Below are 15,108 nucleotides of genomic sequence, written 5' to 3'. Positions count from 1 at the left end.
CAAAGTCATGTTAATTTTTTTCATCTCTGTATTTTCCTTTTTTAGCAAAAGGAATCTGAACTTGATGAAGTCAAGGATCTGCTAGCAGAATGTGAGAAAAAGAAAGAAACGACAAATAAAGAAATTGGAACTATTAGACAAAATATCGATACTCAGAAGGTACATTTGTCTAGTTCAGATATTTTTCTCAAATATTGTTGATATCTATGCATAGTAGACAGTAGTTTTTGTTTTCAAAGTAGCCTTCTGTATGATTCTGACGTAGTTAACAGCAGCATTAAGGGCCTGAGAGAACTCCTGTGAGTCAAACGTCCTGCAAATAAGTCTGAAAAGAAAGTATTTTTTATTGAATTCACTAAATATGTTTTGGCAGCATGTGCGTTTTGCACGTTTCGTCAAGTTGAATTGGTCATGTGCCTCTGATTGACCAGTTAGCATAACAATTTAACTTGTGACATTACAAAATATTTTTTCAATGCTATATTTAAAAAATCCCCTAATAGGGAAATCTGGCTTGCTGACACACTGCTCCAGAACATGTGATTGCTACTCACTAATATCCCCAAGAAGCCCAATTCAGGACTGCAAATCAAGGAGCTAAGGAACTTATCCTTCCTTGTGCCAGTTCCACCTGCTCTGTCAAATTATTTTACTGGGTCCGATGACATATGTCATGCTACGTATTCATCTGTAGGTATACTAGCATCATATGTTATCAACCCACATTATTCTTTGGTTATTTCTATATCTTAAAGAGGGGGTGGGCATGAACAGCGCATTAAATTGAATATGTAGCAATAAATAAAGGAGCATTTCATTCACCCTGAACCAGGAATCTTTTACATTTGACCTTTGAATTAGCCACCACTGTATCTCAAGTTATCATACTACATTTTTTATCTACTCAGTGCTTCTTGTAAAGTACGTTCTTTCTAAACAAAAGGTTATTTCACATGAATTCAATTAGATTTTGAAGTTCTGCTACCATTTTCCTTTTGAGAATTTAAAAGACTTTCATATCTGTATATTTTTTTAAAATGCCCCATCCCAAAGGCTGAGGCAGGTGACAAAACAGTAATCTTTTTACATAACTTTCTGGATTGGTATGGTTGTTTTTAATTATCATTTATAAGACTTTGTTCTTTTTGCTTGTCAGATGTTAGGGTTCAACTCTGATTTTAGTTAAAATTACTGAAATACCAATTCTGTGAAGTAATATCTGTTGTTTTTCATTGGTGATTACTCTCAGTTAAATGTATAAGATTGCAGCTAAAAGTACCAATTAAAATACAAGTACAGTGGTGATTGAAAACAAAACACTGCTACATTTTGTATAGTAAATACATAGCCCATTTTTAACTACAGCTCATGCTTTATTCAAAGATGCTGTAGTAGTGGATTTCCTGCACTGGCATTGTAGTTAACCGGACTGTCTTTGAAATCTCTTCCAACTCTCTTCTCAAATAGTCATGGCACAAAATGATGATGATTAACTCACTAATATATTTTATTTGAATTTAGATTCAGGAGCGGTGGTTAGAAGATAACCTTACTTTAAGAAAAAGAAATGAAGATCTAAAAGAAGTCGAAAATAGTATAAAGCAATATTTGAAGGAGATGGGGGAAATGGAAGTCCCACAACTGAAAAGGTATCTTCTGAACTTCCTTTTAAAAGAAAAAAAATAATTTCTTAATTGCAAAGCAGTAGACCTTAATTATTTGCATATTTACCACTTTTCCATACTTGGTCCTAGCTAGTAGTCCACAAGTATTTGCATATTCACCATATCTTGATAGATACTTTCCTTGTAGACCAAACTGTTTTTCTCCTTTGCTTAGATAATCTAAGTTTCTAGTTTTGTATACTGTGGTCAACCTTGTAGCAACTACAGCATAAGCAATTTGATTATACTGAGAAGAGTGGTTTTAAATACTGTATACGATACGATACGATATCTTTATTGTCATTGTCCCTTGCGGAACAATGAAATTGAAAACTACATAAAACTACATTAAAACTACAGAAAACTACCAGAAAACTACATAAAAGCTACATAAAACTGCTACAAAACTACATAAAACATTCAAAACCCCCTAAAAACTCTAAAACCCCATTTTAAAAAACACTATACAGTGGTGCCCCACAAGACGAATGCCTCGCAAGACGGAAAACTCGCTAGACGAAAGTTTTCCGTTTTGGAGGTGCTTTGCAAAACGAATCTCCTATGGGCTTGCTTCGCAAGACGAAAATGTCTTGCGAGTTCCTGCGGGTTTTCCCCCCTTCCCCCCCCTTTTTCTAAGCCGCTAAGCCGCTTATCCGATAAGCCGCTAATAGCGCTAATCCGTCAATGGGCTTGCTTCGCAAGACGGAAAAACCGCTAGACGAAGAGACTCGCAGAACGGATTCTTTTCGTCTTGCGAGGCACCACTGTACTACAGAGACCCCTTATGCTGCGTTTAGAACCAGAATTGCATTAGCGTAGAAACTGTTTTTCAGGCGGCTAGTCCTGGCCTTTATAACCCTATACCTTCTTCCAGAAGGCAGAAGCTGAAAGAGATCATTTCCGGGGTGCTTACTATCATGTGCTATCTCTGCCGCTTTCTTATGGCACCTGGCAGCATAGATTTGATCTAAGGTGGGAAGAGTGCACCCAATAATTCTCTCTGCAGTCTTTACAACCCTGGATAGCATTGTTTTTTCCCTGGCCGTGCAGCTCCCAAACCACACGCACAGACCATAAGTTAGTACACTCTCCACAGTGCAGTGGTAAAATGCCATCAACAGGTCCTTTGAGAGATTGTTTTTCCGGAGGATCCTCAGAAAATATAACCTCTGCTGTGCTCTCTTCACCAGGTCTTTGCTGTTCTCTCCCCAGGTTAGGTCGTCTCTCAACTCCATTCCCAGAAATCGAAACACTGAGACCTGTTCCACGCACTTCCCCTCAATAATAAGTGGCTGAATATTCAATTTACATTTCCTAAAGTTCACAATGATCTCTTTTGTTTTCTTTAAGTTAAGCAGTAAGTTGTTTTCCCTGCACCACTCCCCCAACTGCTCAACTTCCTTCCTATAGGCCATCTCCCCCTCTCCAGCCGTAATTAAACCAACCACCGTTGTATCATCTGCGAACTTAATGATCTTATTACTGGGGTATTTGGGGGCACAGTCAGCTGTATAGAGCGTGTGTAAAAGCGGGCTCAACACGCACCCCTGCGGCGTCCCCGTATTCGTGATGAGATCCGCAGAGACGTGGGAACCCAACCTGACCCTTTGGGAACGGTTTGATAGAAAGTCTAATATCCACCTGCACAAACATGGTGGAAGTCCCAGGTCTAATAATTTGGGCACCAATCTATGTGGAAGAATAGTATTAAATGCAGAACTAAAGTCTACAAATAACAGTCTTGCGTAGTTCCCTTGCTTCTCCAAATGAGTCAGGACAGCATGTAAAGCCATTGCCACAGCATCCTCTGTGGATCTCTTTGCCTTGTACGCAAACTGGTAAGGGTCAAGTCCCACTGGCAGACAAGATAAGATGCGCTTCCTCACCAGTTTTTCGAAACATTTCATTATAATGGGTGTCAGCGCCACAGGGCGAAAATCATTCAGACTGTCTATCTTTGATGTTTTGGGCAGGGGTATAATGGTAGCGGATTTCAGACAGGGTGGAACAGTGGCTTGGGCCAGAGACTGGTTAAAAATCTTCGTAAAGATTCCTGCCAGTTGGTCCGAACAATCTCTTAGCACCCTGCCAGCCACCCCATCCGGGCCCATAGCCTTCCTCGTGTTTACCTCCTTTAATATTCGCCTCACTTCTCCCTCTTCCACCCTGGCAGCATTTTCTGTAGGTAGTGACGCCAATAGCTCTGGCATCCCTGTTGGAGTCACTGTTGGTGTCACCTCAAATCGGGCAAAGAAGGTATTCAACTCTCCCACCAAGGAAGCAGTACTCTCTACCATTGATGAATTCCTTGATTTATAACCAGTCAGATGTTGGACTCCCTGCCACATTTGTCTAGCATCATGATTTCTCAGATGGTCCTCAGTTTTTCCTCTGTACTCCGCTTTTGCTTTCCTGATACCCCTCTTCAAGTTCGCTCTTTCTATGCCATACAACACCCGGTCCCCAGTTCTAAAAGCAGAATTTCTGGCCTTCAATAATCTCCTAACCTCTCCTGTCATCCAGGGCTTCCTATTCGGATACAACTTAACATACTTTTCCCTGGTGACATTTGCTGTGCAGAATCTAATATAATCCAGGACCGTTGATGTATAAGTTTCTAGATCTTGATGGTCGAAGATATTCCAGTCGGTCTCCTGGAAACAGTCCTGCAGTTGCTGAGAGGCTCCCTCAGGCCACACCGTAACCATCCGTGTTTGTATCTGGCCTTGTTTCCTGAGGGGTGTGTATACTGGTGTCAGAAGCAGGGACACATGATCTGAACCACCGAGGTGTGCCAAGGTCTTGACCTCATATGCCCGTCTAATGTTAATATACACCTTGTCAAGAGTATTTTCTCCCCTTGTTGCACACTCAATGTGCTGATGGAATTTTGGGAGTACTGTCCTCACATCTGTGTGATTGAAGTCCCCCGCAATAATGTGCACAGCCTCCGGGTATCTGCTCAATTTAGCATTGATGTTTTCATGCATACTGCTCATGGCCCTGCATGCATTTGCAGTTGGTGCTATGTACCACTGTTAGCACCACTGTTGTAAATTCCCGGGGAAGATAGAAAGGATAGGCTAGCATGCACCATGTGAACTACCTTTTGGCAAGCTTCTGGTGATACTTTCTAAGTCAAATTCACCTGTAAGCACCTAAATTTATGCACGATCACACTTGACCTCTGTACTCTGTCCTCAGTACCAGGCTTCCTTATTCTCATGGTGTAAATCAACGGGTGAATTGCAAGTTTGATTATGCCCTAATGCCTCAGATAGGTTTTTTTTTTTAAAAAATGGCTAAAAGTGGACAAATATCTATCTTAGGTACTCTAAGAATATAATAGTAGCCTTACTGGTTTTAGAACCCTGATCACAGATGCTGTCTCTTGTGGGGAGCCTAAGCAAATACAGAAGGCTTCCCACTACCGGTGTTTGCCCTGACCAAATGGGAACAAGGGACTAACCATGCAACAATAGGTGAAGGTCTAAAGACACAGTCCCTTTGAAATTGTGTTACTCCGTCATGCAAATAACTGAATAGGGCTTTAATCCAGTGTCTTATCTTTAGCAGTGGCCAGATGGTTGGCCCAAAAGCAGGGCATGTGTCATGTTTAAAATGCATCTTGCATTATCTAACCATTTCTCTCGTAAGTTAGGAACCCTAATGAAGCAGAAGCACCATGACCAACCTGTGAATTTAACCTAGCAGGCTTACTAGAGACATTTATGCTTATCATTCTTTATAACAGCCTTCTTCCCCCCCCCCCCCCCATTTTTCTCAGCAGCTGATATTAAGAGCTGTGCTGCCTCTGGTGTTGGAATTTCCAGTTAAGGTTGATAGCTAAAAGCCATTTATAGACTAATTCTCCATGGGTGTAATCCGGTGGAATGAGGAGCAAGATCCCATGTCCCTGTAAAACTAGATGGTCCCCAATCTTATAGAGCAAATGTAGAGGGAATGCAGGGCATTGCATGCAAAAGGTGGGAAAGATTGCTGGAAATTCCTGCCCTCCTTTCCTCCCTGTTCTGCTGACAGTCCCCCCCCCCCCCCCGGTCTTTGAATGCCACCCAGCAAATCTGTCTAAATATTTTAGGCCCAACTGAGACTCATTTTAAATGCACTGCCATTTATTTCCATCCTTTTCTCTTTCCCTCTTTGTGGCTTGGTTAAGTTATTATAAACAACATCAAGCAATTTACTCATGGTTAAGAAATCACTTTCTGTTTACCACTATAATAGATAACAAAGCTGTATATTAACTTCTACTTGACAGGGACCGACAGCATTTAGAGGAGAAAATAGAAGAATTGAAAAGAAAAGAAAGCTTGGCGCTTGGTCGACAGCATGGATTTGAGGAAGAAATCCTTAGGTTTAAGAGAGAGCTGAGAGAATCACAGTTTAAAGATGCTGAGAAAAAATACAAAGAAATGATGATTGACATGAGAACAACGGAGTTGGCAAACAAGGATCTGGACATTTACTACAAAGCACTAGATCAGTGAGTTGTTTAAATAGCATGTTGGCTTTGGTAACTATCAATTAATCAATTATCTCCCCAAGGAGAGCTTTAAATTTTAGCAGGCTGAATTTTTAATCCCCTTATTCCTGAGAGGCAAGACAGTAGGTATATTTTATTGTCTTGCCTATCGGTATCTATAAATGTTACTCCTAGCCTTCAGAATTTGGGATGAAGGTGAATATATTTTTTAAAATGTTACATTTAAATTGTTGGCATGCAGTTATGTGTCATTTTGCCAAGCAGACATACACTAGCAAATTTGCAGCCTTAAGATTTCCTTTTGATAATGGAGAGCTTATTTACATATAATCAGAAACCAGTGAGGAAAAGAATCTCTTCCGTTTACGAGAATTTGAATTCTGCTTACGTGTCTAGGAAAATATGTTCACTTGAATGCTATTAGTGTATACAGTGTAGGCCCAGTCATGGCATTGAAACCACTGCGGTTGCCCTGGTTTATGACATCTGTCAGGAAAGACATGAGGGGGGAGTGTGACCTTTGATACTGTTGACTAAGTATCTTTCTGGAGGGTCTTGGGAAAGTTGGGGAGCACTGTAATTCTGTGGTTCTGCTCCTACCTTCAGGGCCATTTCCAGATAGTTATAGGAGGCTACTGTTCAGCACTATGTGAGTTGTCCTGTGGTGTCCCATAGAATTCCATTTAGTCTCCCATGACACTTAACATCTATATGAAGCCACTGGGAGCTGTCATCAGGTGCTTTGGAGTGATGTGTCAACAATATGTAGCCAGGTCCCATTCTCTCTGTGTGTTCCATCTGAATTGGGAGATGCAGTTGTGATGTTAGACTGGTGCCTGGGGTAGTTGATGGGCTGGATGTGGGCCAGTTGATGGGCTGGATGTGGGCTGGATGTGGAGCTGAATCTTGAAAAGACAGAGGTGTTCTGTGTCCCAAGTTTTTGAGTCTTGGAGGTAGGAAGATGGCCTGCCCTGGTTGAGGTTGCACTCCCGTAGAATAAGCAGGTTCATGGCATGGAGGCGCTGCTGGATTCAACATTGTCACTGGAGGCTTGGGTGGCCTCTGTGGCTAGGAGGTCATTTTCCAGCTCAGCTGGTTTGCCATTTATGGTCCCTTTTGGACAGAGATGATGAGGCTATGCCCCAGTAATTTCCATATTTAATCATTGCAACTGGTCCAAAATGCAGCAGCCATTTGACTGATCAGAGCTCTGTTTAGAACTAATACAACCTTTGTTTTAAAACAGCTTCACTTTCCCCCAATTCATTTCCAGTCCAAGGTGCTCATGCCAGTTTTTAAAGCCCTTAAATGAGTTAGGTCTCAAATAACTGAAAGCCCCCCTCTTTCTCTACATACCATCTCAGATTAGCAGATAGGTACCTCTTGATAAGGGACGTGGGTGGTGCTGTGGGTTAAACCACAGAGCCTAGGACTTGCCGATCAGAAGGTCGGCGGTTCGAATCCCCGCGACGGGGTGAGCTCCTGTTGCTTGGTCCCTGCTCCTGCCAACCTAGCAGTTCGAAAGCACGTCAAAGTGCAAGTAGATAAATAGGTACCGCTCCGGTGGGAAGGTAAATGGCATTTCTGTGTGCTGCTCTGGTTTGCCAGAAGCAGCTTAGTCATGCTGGCCACATGACCCGGAAGCTGTATGCTGGCTCCCTCGGCCAATAAAGCGAGATGAGTGCCGCAACCCCAGAGTCAGACACGACTGGACCTAATGGTCAGGGGTCCCTTCACCTCTTGATAGTTCCACCACCCTTAGAAGCTTTTTCTCTTTTTGTGGAGAGGAGTGGCTTGGGAGAGGACATTTTCTGTGGATGCCTCTAGGTCCACCCCACATATGTTAGTTTGGCACCTCCGTTATGCGGCTTTCACCTGAGAACCTGAAAGGAAGGAAGGAGGCTTTCCTGTCCCCTCTCCCCAAAAAGCCTCTCTGAATGGCCTTGGGATATTTCTGAGCTGTGGGAATTGGGAAGACCCTCCCTTGTTTGCTGTGGCACTGTGAGAACTGATCAATTTGCAATGCTACAATAAATTAAAGAGGACAACCCTGGCTACTATAGCATGCAAACGCTACAAACCATATTCTTAAGCTGCTTAAAGATGTAGCAAGTGATAATGTTTTCACACAGCGCAAAAGGAAAGAGGTAACGTACGAAGGCGGGAAATATAATATTAGGCCTCCTGCCTTTTTTTCCCTTTTCCTTTTTCGAAAAACATAGCATCTTTTATTGCCATGGGTTGTTTCCTCCCTCCAAACATGATAAGAGGTAACATTTGCTTCTTTTTCTGCATCCTTATCTGATGCACTCAAATGTGCAACTCAGTTCACCAGCAAAAAATAACCATGACTCAACATTAAACAAATTTGATGTTATCAAATGGAGAGCTGCTATATGAAGCTTTACTATAATGGAAGTTATGACTAAATATAACTAATAAGTATAATGAAAGTAATATTTCTTGGCATAAAGACCAAAGGTGTTCCATGCCAAGCTACCGCTTTCCATTATATGTCTTTCCTCTTGACCTCTAGTGCTCCTGTTACAAAAGATGTAGCATCTAGATGACTTTATAGGTCTGGCACCTTTTGAAGCATTCAATGGAAAAAATGATGCATGGTTCACCTGATCCAGGTGTTTCAAAGCACAATGAAGCTTCTACACATCAGGAATTTGTTGACTGGTGTTGGAGGAAGTTCTGTGTGCACAATGCAAACTTGAGTGCGTGCAGGATTACTCACCTAGCAAAGTCAACAACAAAAAGGCCTTTTTGTGTAGGAGCTATATGTGTGTAGCTATGCACGTACGCCTTGATCTGTGGATTAGTATCTAGATTGGAATGAGAATTTGTCAGTGAATAAATCTACATGATTAATATTCTCAGTCTTCTGTTGGCGTAATTAGATATGATGTAAATTCAGAGATTATCTTGCATCCCCATCTTCCTCTTAGGAATGGGATGCTTAAACTCCATTTTTTTAACTTTGGGTTTGCATGTACATTGTCCATACTTTTTATAGCCTTTTATATTCCATATATAGCCTCAGAAGGGCATAAATCTAAAGTTCAGCCACTGTGAACACAAAGTTTTAAAATGCAAGCCAAGCTCACACACTAGATCAACAAATTTCATAGCAATTCCTGTTCATGTGCTTTACTTTATTTTAATTATTTAAAAACTCCACTATTCTAGCTTTCCTGGTTTAATTCCTTTGTGTCTGCCATTTTTCAAAGATACAAAGTTTCCATATTTTAGCAGTAATTCTAAATTGCACTTAATATGAACTTCTAATTTGTTTCTTCCTGTGATGCTACCCTGGCCCATCTTATAGACATTTACCTACCTAAATATTTCAGCCACAGTTCCTTATAGAGAGGAACACTTAGACCCATTCCACACCTACCTTTGTTTGCAGCAATGATTGGCAAAAGTCTCATGGGATTTATTATATTTAATTTTAGATCAGTTACCTCAAAATAAAAAATGTGGCATTAATAAGTTTGGGTTCTATCAGCAAGAAAGTCTTTATACCAGAATAGAAGCAAAATTTATGCTAATGTGATTTAAATGAGTTCCCTTGTGAGGAATAGGTAAAGGTAAAGGGACCCCTGACCGTTAGGTCCAGTTGCAGACGACTCTGGGGTTGGGCACTCATCTCGCTCTGTAGGCCGAGGGAGCCGGTGTTTGTCCGCAGAAACCTTCTGGGTCATGTGGCAGCATGACTAAGCCGCTTCTGGTGAACCAGAGCAGCGCATGGAAACGCCATTTATCTTCCTGCTGGAGTGGTACCTATTTATCTATTTGCACTGGATGTGCTTTCGAACTGCTAGGTGGGCAGGAGCTGGGACCGAAGAATGGGAGCTCATCCCGTCGCAGGGATTCGAACCACTGACCTACTGATCGGCAAGCCCTAGGCTCTGTGGTTTAGATCACAGAGCCACCAGCGTCCCCTCTTGTGAGGAGTAGTAGGATATAAATTTAATAAATTAAAAAAAGTGATCACAAGAGAATTTATAGATTCATCCATGTGATGCATACATCATTTATTTTTCAAGTACTGTAGTACCAACTTGTATGCCTAGGGTAGAAAGAAAGTGAAGTCTGATGGAAGGAGCATAATGAGCTGTGGTTTTTCTTTTCTTTTAGAGCAATAATGACATTTCACAGCATGAAGATGGAAGAAATAAACAAGATAATTCGTGACCTTTGGCGAAGCACCTACAGGGGGCAAGGTACCAAAGTATTTCTTCTTAATCCTTTTTGTGTAGATTTATACTATATTATGCATTTTCTTCAAGATTCAGGATGGGTAAACATTTATTCAAAAACAAAAATACGTAGAAAATCAGAACAAAAATCAAAACATATTTAGAATTAACATTCCTTATAATCATTATGGACTTTTTTTCTGGATAGAGAAAAAAGAGTCCTTTCTTAAGTTACAAATGGGAATTCTAATTGGGGCCTGGAAAGGGTTATATTGTTAATGGTTGCATTACTGTGACTTGTATTTTAGAGTATATCTTTTCTGTAAATGGCTTCAGGATTACTTTGGCTCTGGGAAGCAATAAATAAATCTAATGAACTAAACTTCCTATAAAAAGTAGCATGGTTAATCCTGCTTGAGTCGTCTTGGTTTATCCTGCTAAATATATTCCTTTCTCATAGAGTCACTGATGTGGTACATCTTGATCATTCCTTCTTTCTTTTTGTGATATGTAACTAGGGCTCTGTTCATTCTGCCAGTGTTCCTCCATTTAGTACTAGAGATGTAATTCATCAATCTAACAGGCTTGCCTATAGCCCTGCTTATCTGGATTATGAAGCTAATTGCTTAAGAATGTTTGGGTATTGTACATCATGCCTCTGTGAAGAAGAATGGACTAAAGAAAGTTTAGCTGCTTCAAGGCCAACAAATCTATTGATTTGGCAACTAACTGTAGTGAAACTGCTTTCTTTTCCATGCAGATATTGAATATATAGAAATTAGATCTGATGCAGATGAGAATGTTTCTGCTGCTGACAAGAGGAGGAGTTACAATTACAGAGTAGTAATGATAAAGGGAGACACTGCTCTAGATATGAGGGGCAGATGTAGTGCTGGACAAAAGGTAGGTAACAACACTTGTTTGGATGCCAGTGCATAGGATATGTTGGGTTTCATATTATACATGCACAGTCAAAATATATTTTGCATTTTTATTCAAAAAATTATTACGGCATAAATTTCCACAGCCTGGTTCACTTTGTCACTTGCATCTGATTGTGGAGAAGATGGAAGGATAGAACTAGAGGTTAATATCATTGAGGGGTGGGGGTGGGGAGATGCAGCACATTGGGCAGGGAGACATTTTCCCAGATGATAAGGCACACACACTCACTGTAGTTATGTAGTACCTGCCAGAAGGGTAAACTGCAGTTTTCTCATGTTTCCATCCACACTTGACTTCAGATATCAGCCAGACTAATGACTCATGATGGCTGAATCCTGGTTTGGCTGATGATGAAAGGGTGCTACTCAAACCTCTTTTAGACCTATCTATTGTAACCCACAATCACAGCTGCCAAAGAAATGTGAATACATGAAATGCTTGAAATGGAAGGGAATCTATTGGAAGACCTGCAGGAAATGCAATAGTTGCATGCGTTCTCACCTGGAAAATGGGCAGGATGTCCTGCTTCCCTTCTCTGTTCTCTGGGAGGAGGGGATATTCGAAGGATTAAAATTCGTTAGGTAAAACTTTTTTAGTACAGTCGTACCTTGTTTTGCGACCGGGATCTGTTCTGGAGCCCTGGCCACTAGACGAAAAGGATGCAGGGTAAAGCACTGTGTCTGCACAGAGCGGTTTGCGCTTCTGCGCATGCGTGAGTGGCAAACCTGGAAGTAAACCGTTCCGGTACTTCCCGATTTGCCTCGGATTTTCGCCGGAATGGATGCTAGACAAGGTGGACATTCATGGAGGTATTACTGTATTACATCTTCTGAAGCACTATACTCAAGGTGATAAATATAATCTAGGAAGGGAAAGCTAATGGCAGTATGTAAGAACACAGAGCCCTGCCGGATCGTACCAAAGAACTATCCAGTCCAGCATCCTGTTCTAAGAGCAGGCAACCAGACAGCATCAGTTAGCAGAGCAGTACAGGAAGGGTAGGTTTGTGCGCCTGTCTTCGCAACACAAAGCATCACTTCACCCTACCAAGAGGGAGGGACAAGGTATGGGAAGTTCGATGTGGTGGCAGGAGCATTGGATTGGCTCCATGCCCAACACTGTGCTAAGCAACCCATTCCTTCATCTTTCATTACGCAGCAGTGACATTCGGTGTTGAGAAGCCATGTGCATAACCTTGTCCTTGCCTGTGCTCCCTCCTCGCAGACCACTGCTACATGAGCACAAGAGCACTCACCAACTTGTGTTCCCCTAGCAACTGGTATTCCAAGGCATACTACCTCCAATACTGGAGGTATCACACAACAATCATGGCTAATAGCAATTAATATGTTAGAGTACACCTGCATTAAAGTTAGTAATAGCTTTTATATGGCATTTTCTGATTTTTTTTGTTGGCTACTTAACTTTTCAGTTGCTTTACCTTACGATTCTATTTTGTATGTTTTCTAAAAAAAGTTTGCCCATTTTTATCAGCTAAGTAAAGAAAAGCACTTGAATTTATTTAGAATTCTAGCTTAGTTCATGTCAGATGGCAACCCTTTGTCCTATACTTACCTTTTCAGGCAGTAAAGAATTCACATTAGTGAACGTTCATACATTTTTTTAAAAATCTACATTGAAAACGCGCATGTCAGGATGAAAGTTAGGCTAGAATCCTTCCTGACATACTAGTTTTCTCTGTGAAGGGAAGATTTTATTCAGGGCAGCATTCAGTCATGTTACAGTCATTGTAGAGTCCAGATATGGTGCTGCCATCATGGTGCTTTTAGAAGTGTTTGTGTTTTGGTTAACTTACTGAACGGTTGCCTTTTACTTTTGGTTGTAGGTTCTTGCTTCCCTCATTATCCGCCTTGCTCTAGCAGAATCCTTTTGTCTCAACTGTGGCATTCTTGCACTGGATGAGCCCACCACCAATCTTGATCGGGAGAATATTGAATCTCTTGCACACGCCTTAGTCGAGTAAGTATCTGTAGATTTTACCAAGAAGCCTGTGGGAACCTAGGTGGGAAAGCATTAGTGAAAAGCAATTAGTGCCCATAGATCAGTCTGGCCCAGTCCTGAGGAAGGCCCTTGTAATGCACCTCTGCTGCTTCATTTGCATGGGAATTTTGAGCAGCAATAGAGATGTCGGCAGAGTCTTCCTCTATTATACTCCACTTTATTCACACCAAATTGAGTCCTAAAGCAAATTGAAAATGCTCTATAAATCCCCCATATCTTCCCAAAATAATTATTTTGATTGTCCTAGTTATCCTTTTATGAACACTTGCACCTCTCACCTGAGAAAAGGTTTGTGTCCCTGCTTAATACAAAGCTTAACACAGTGTAGTTTTAATTGCCCAAAAGTTAGATTATGGAGGGATCACTTACAAAGGAAAGAGCACCCAGAATGGACTGCTCTACTGATGAAGCAACTGCTGCTATTGGAAAAAGTGTGGAAGAACCTGGAAGCATGTATGTGTTTTCCTCCCTAAATATGTAAACCCTCACGTGTAAACCCTAATCCAGAAATTTAAAAAGATCAAACAATAATTTAGGGTACTGGGTCAATTCAGACATTTTTCTCTGCCATCTGATCAACAGGTCCGTTAGTCACCTCAATTTGGTTCTGTGTGTTTTTTATGCTTTCCTCACACTTTTTTCTGTTCTCCATTCATTCCATTTCCCTTATTTGTTTTCTCTAGTAGCTGTTATTAGAGGGGTTGGGTATTGTTGAAGGACAGCTTTCTGTTGTATAAACGAAATTATCATAAACTTTAAAAATGAGTGGAATAATTAACATCTTATATTTGCAGCTTTCTGTGCTGTTGCCACCCAGATTTTGACAGCTATAAGCTAACACATTCTAAATGTTGATTTTCCACAGGATAATCAAAAGTAGATCCCAGCAACGCAACTTCCAACTTCTTGTTATAACTCATGATGAAGACTTTGTGGAACTATTGAGTCGGTCTGAATACGTTGAGAAATTCTACAGAATTAAAAAGAACATTGACCAGTGTTCTGAGATTGTAAAATGTAGCGTTACATCTTTGGAATCATATGTTCATTAGAGTTTGCAATGCTTTTGTGATACAGGACTTATCCAAAACATAATAGAGTGAAAATAAAACTACTTTTGGATAGCATCAGATGCTTGCTGATGGAGACTTTTAGCTGCATGTGTAGCTGGTTGATTTATATTAAACAGTTATATTATTGAAAAGAGGGGAAATTAAGATTAAAATTCTGAGCACAGAAATGTGGTGTTCTAAAAGCTAAGCCTTCTTTCACTATTTCTCATGTGTGAGTCTTCTAAGTGTGTAGACCAGGCATCCCCAAACTCAGCCCTCCAGATGTTTTGGGACTACAATTCGCATCATCCTTGACCACTGGTCCTGTTAGCTAGGGATGATGGGAGTTGTAGTCCCAAAACATCTCGAGGCCGAGTTTGGAGATGCCTGGTGTAGACCAAGGAGCAGGGATGCACCTCTATCTCTGCCCTCCAAATTGCCGCTATAGTGCAAAGTTGCATGAGCAGAATGCCCAGTGTGTGAACTCTGTGCAGTTGGGATACCCAAATCACACAGAACCCTTACTCATGAGCAGGAAGGAGCTCAAGCTTTGTGCTTTCTGCTCAGACAACTGTACAACATGTAATTACTGGGGGTGTTGGGGCAAAGCTAAAAGTGTAGCCCTCTGCTTGCTGTACATGATGATGCACTACACAGAGTAATGTATTGTGTTGCAGGGAAACATTGACCATGGCTCACTGGTAGAGAAC

General features: G+C 41.1%; 1 protein-coding gene across 6 annotated transcripts in view; it reads left to right on the top strand.

Annotated features, from left to right (window-relative positions):
• RAD50 (RAD50 double strand break repair protein) overlaps nt 1-14,473 on the top strand; it is a 36,244-nt gene extending 21,771 nt beyond the window's left edge. For all 6 annotated transcript variants that reach the window (XM_053376750.1, XM_053376751.1, XM_053376752.1 and 3 more), the window contains exons 20-26: nt 46-159; nt 1,522-1,649; nt 5,944-6,168; nt 10,318-10,403; nt 11,140-11,282; nt 13,171-13,304; nt 14,212-14,473. In XM_053376750.1, coding sequence (XP_053232725.1) covers nt 46-159; nt 1,522-1,649; nt 5,944-6,168; nt 10,318-10,403; nt 11,140-11,282; nt 13,171-13,304; nt 14,212-14,398 — 1,017 coding nt within the window. In that variant the 3' untranslated portion in view covers nt 14,399-14,473. The remainder of the gene's footprint in view (nt 1-45; nt 160-1,521; nt 1,650-5,943; nt 6,169-10,317; nt 10,404-11,139; nt 11,283-13,170; nt 13,305-14,211) is intronic.
• Nucleotides 14,474-15,108: the final 635 nt, after the last annotated feature.

The sequence above is a fragment of the Podarcis raffonei genome, chromosome 2 (assembly GCF_027172205.1).
Source record: "Podarcis raffonei isolate rPodRaf1 chromosome 2, rPodRaf1.pri, whole genome shotgun sequence".
Taxonomy (NCBI): Eukaryota; Metazoa; Chordata; class Lepidosauria; order Squamata; family Lacertidae; genus Podarcis; species Podarcis raffonei.
Note: the sequence above shows the minus strand (reverse complement) of the source record. Positions and strands in the feature narration are given on the sequence as shown.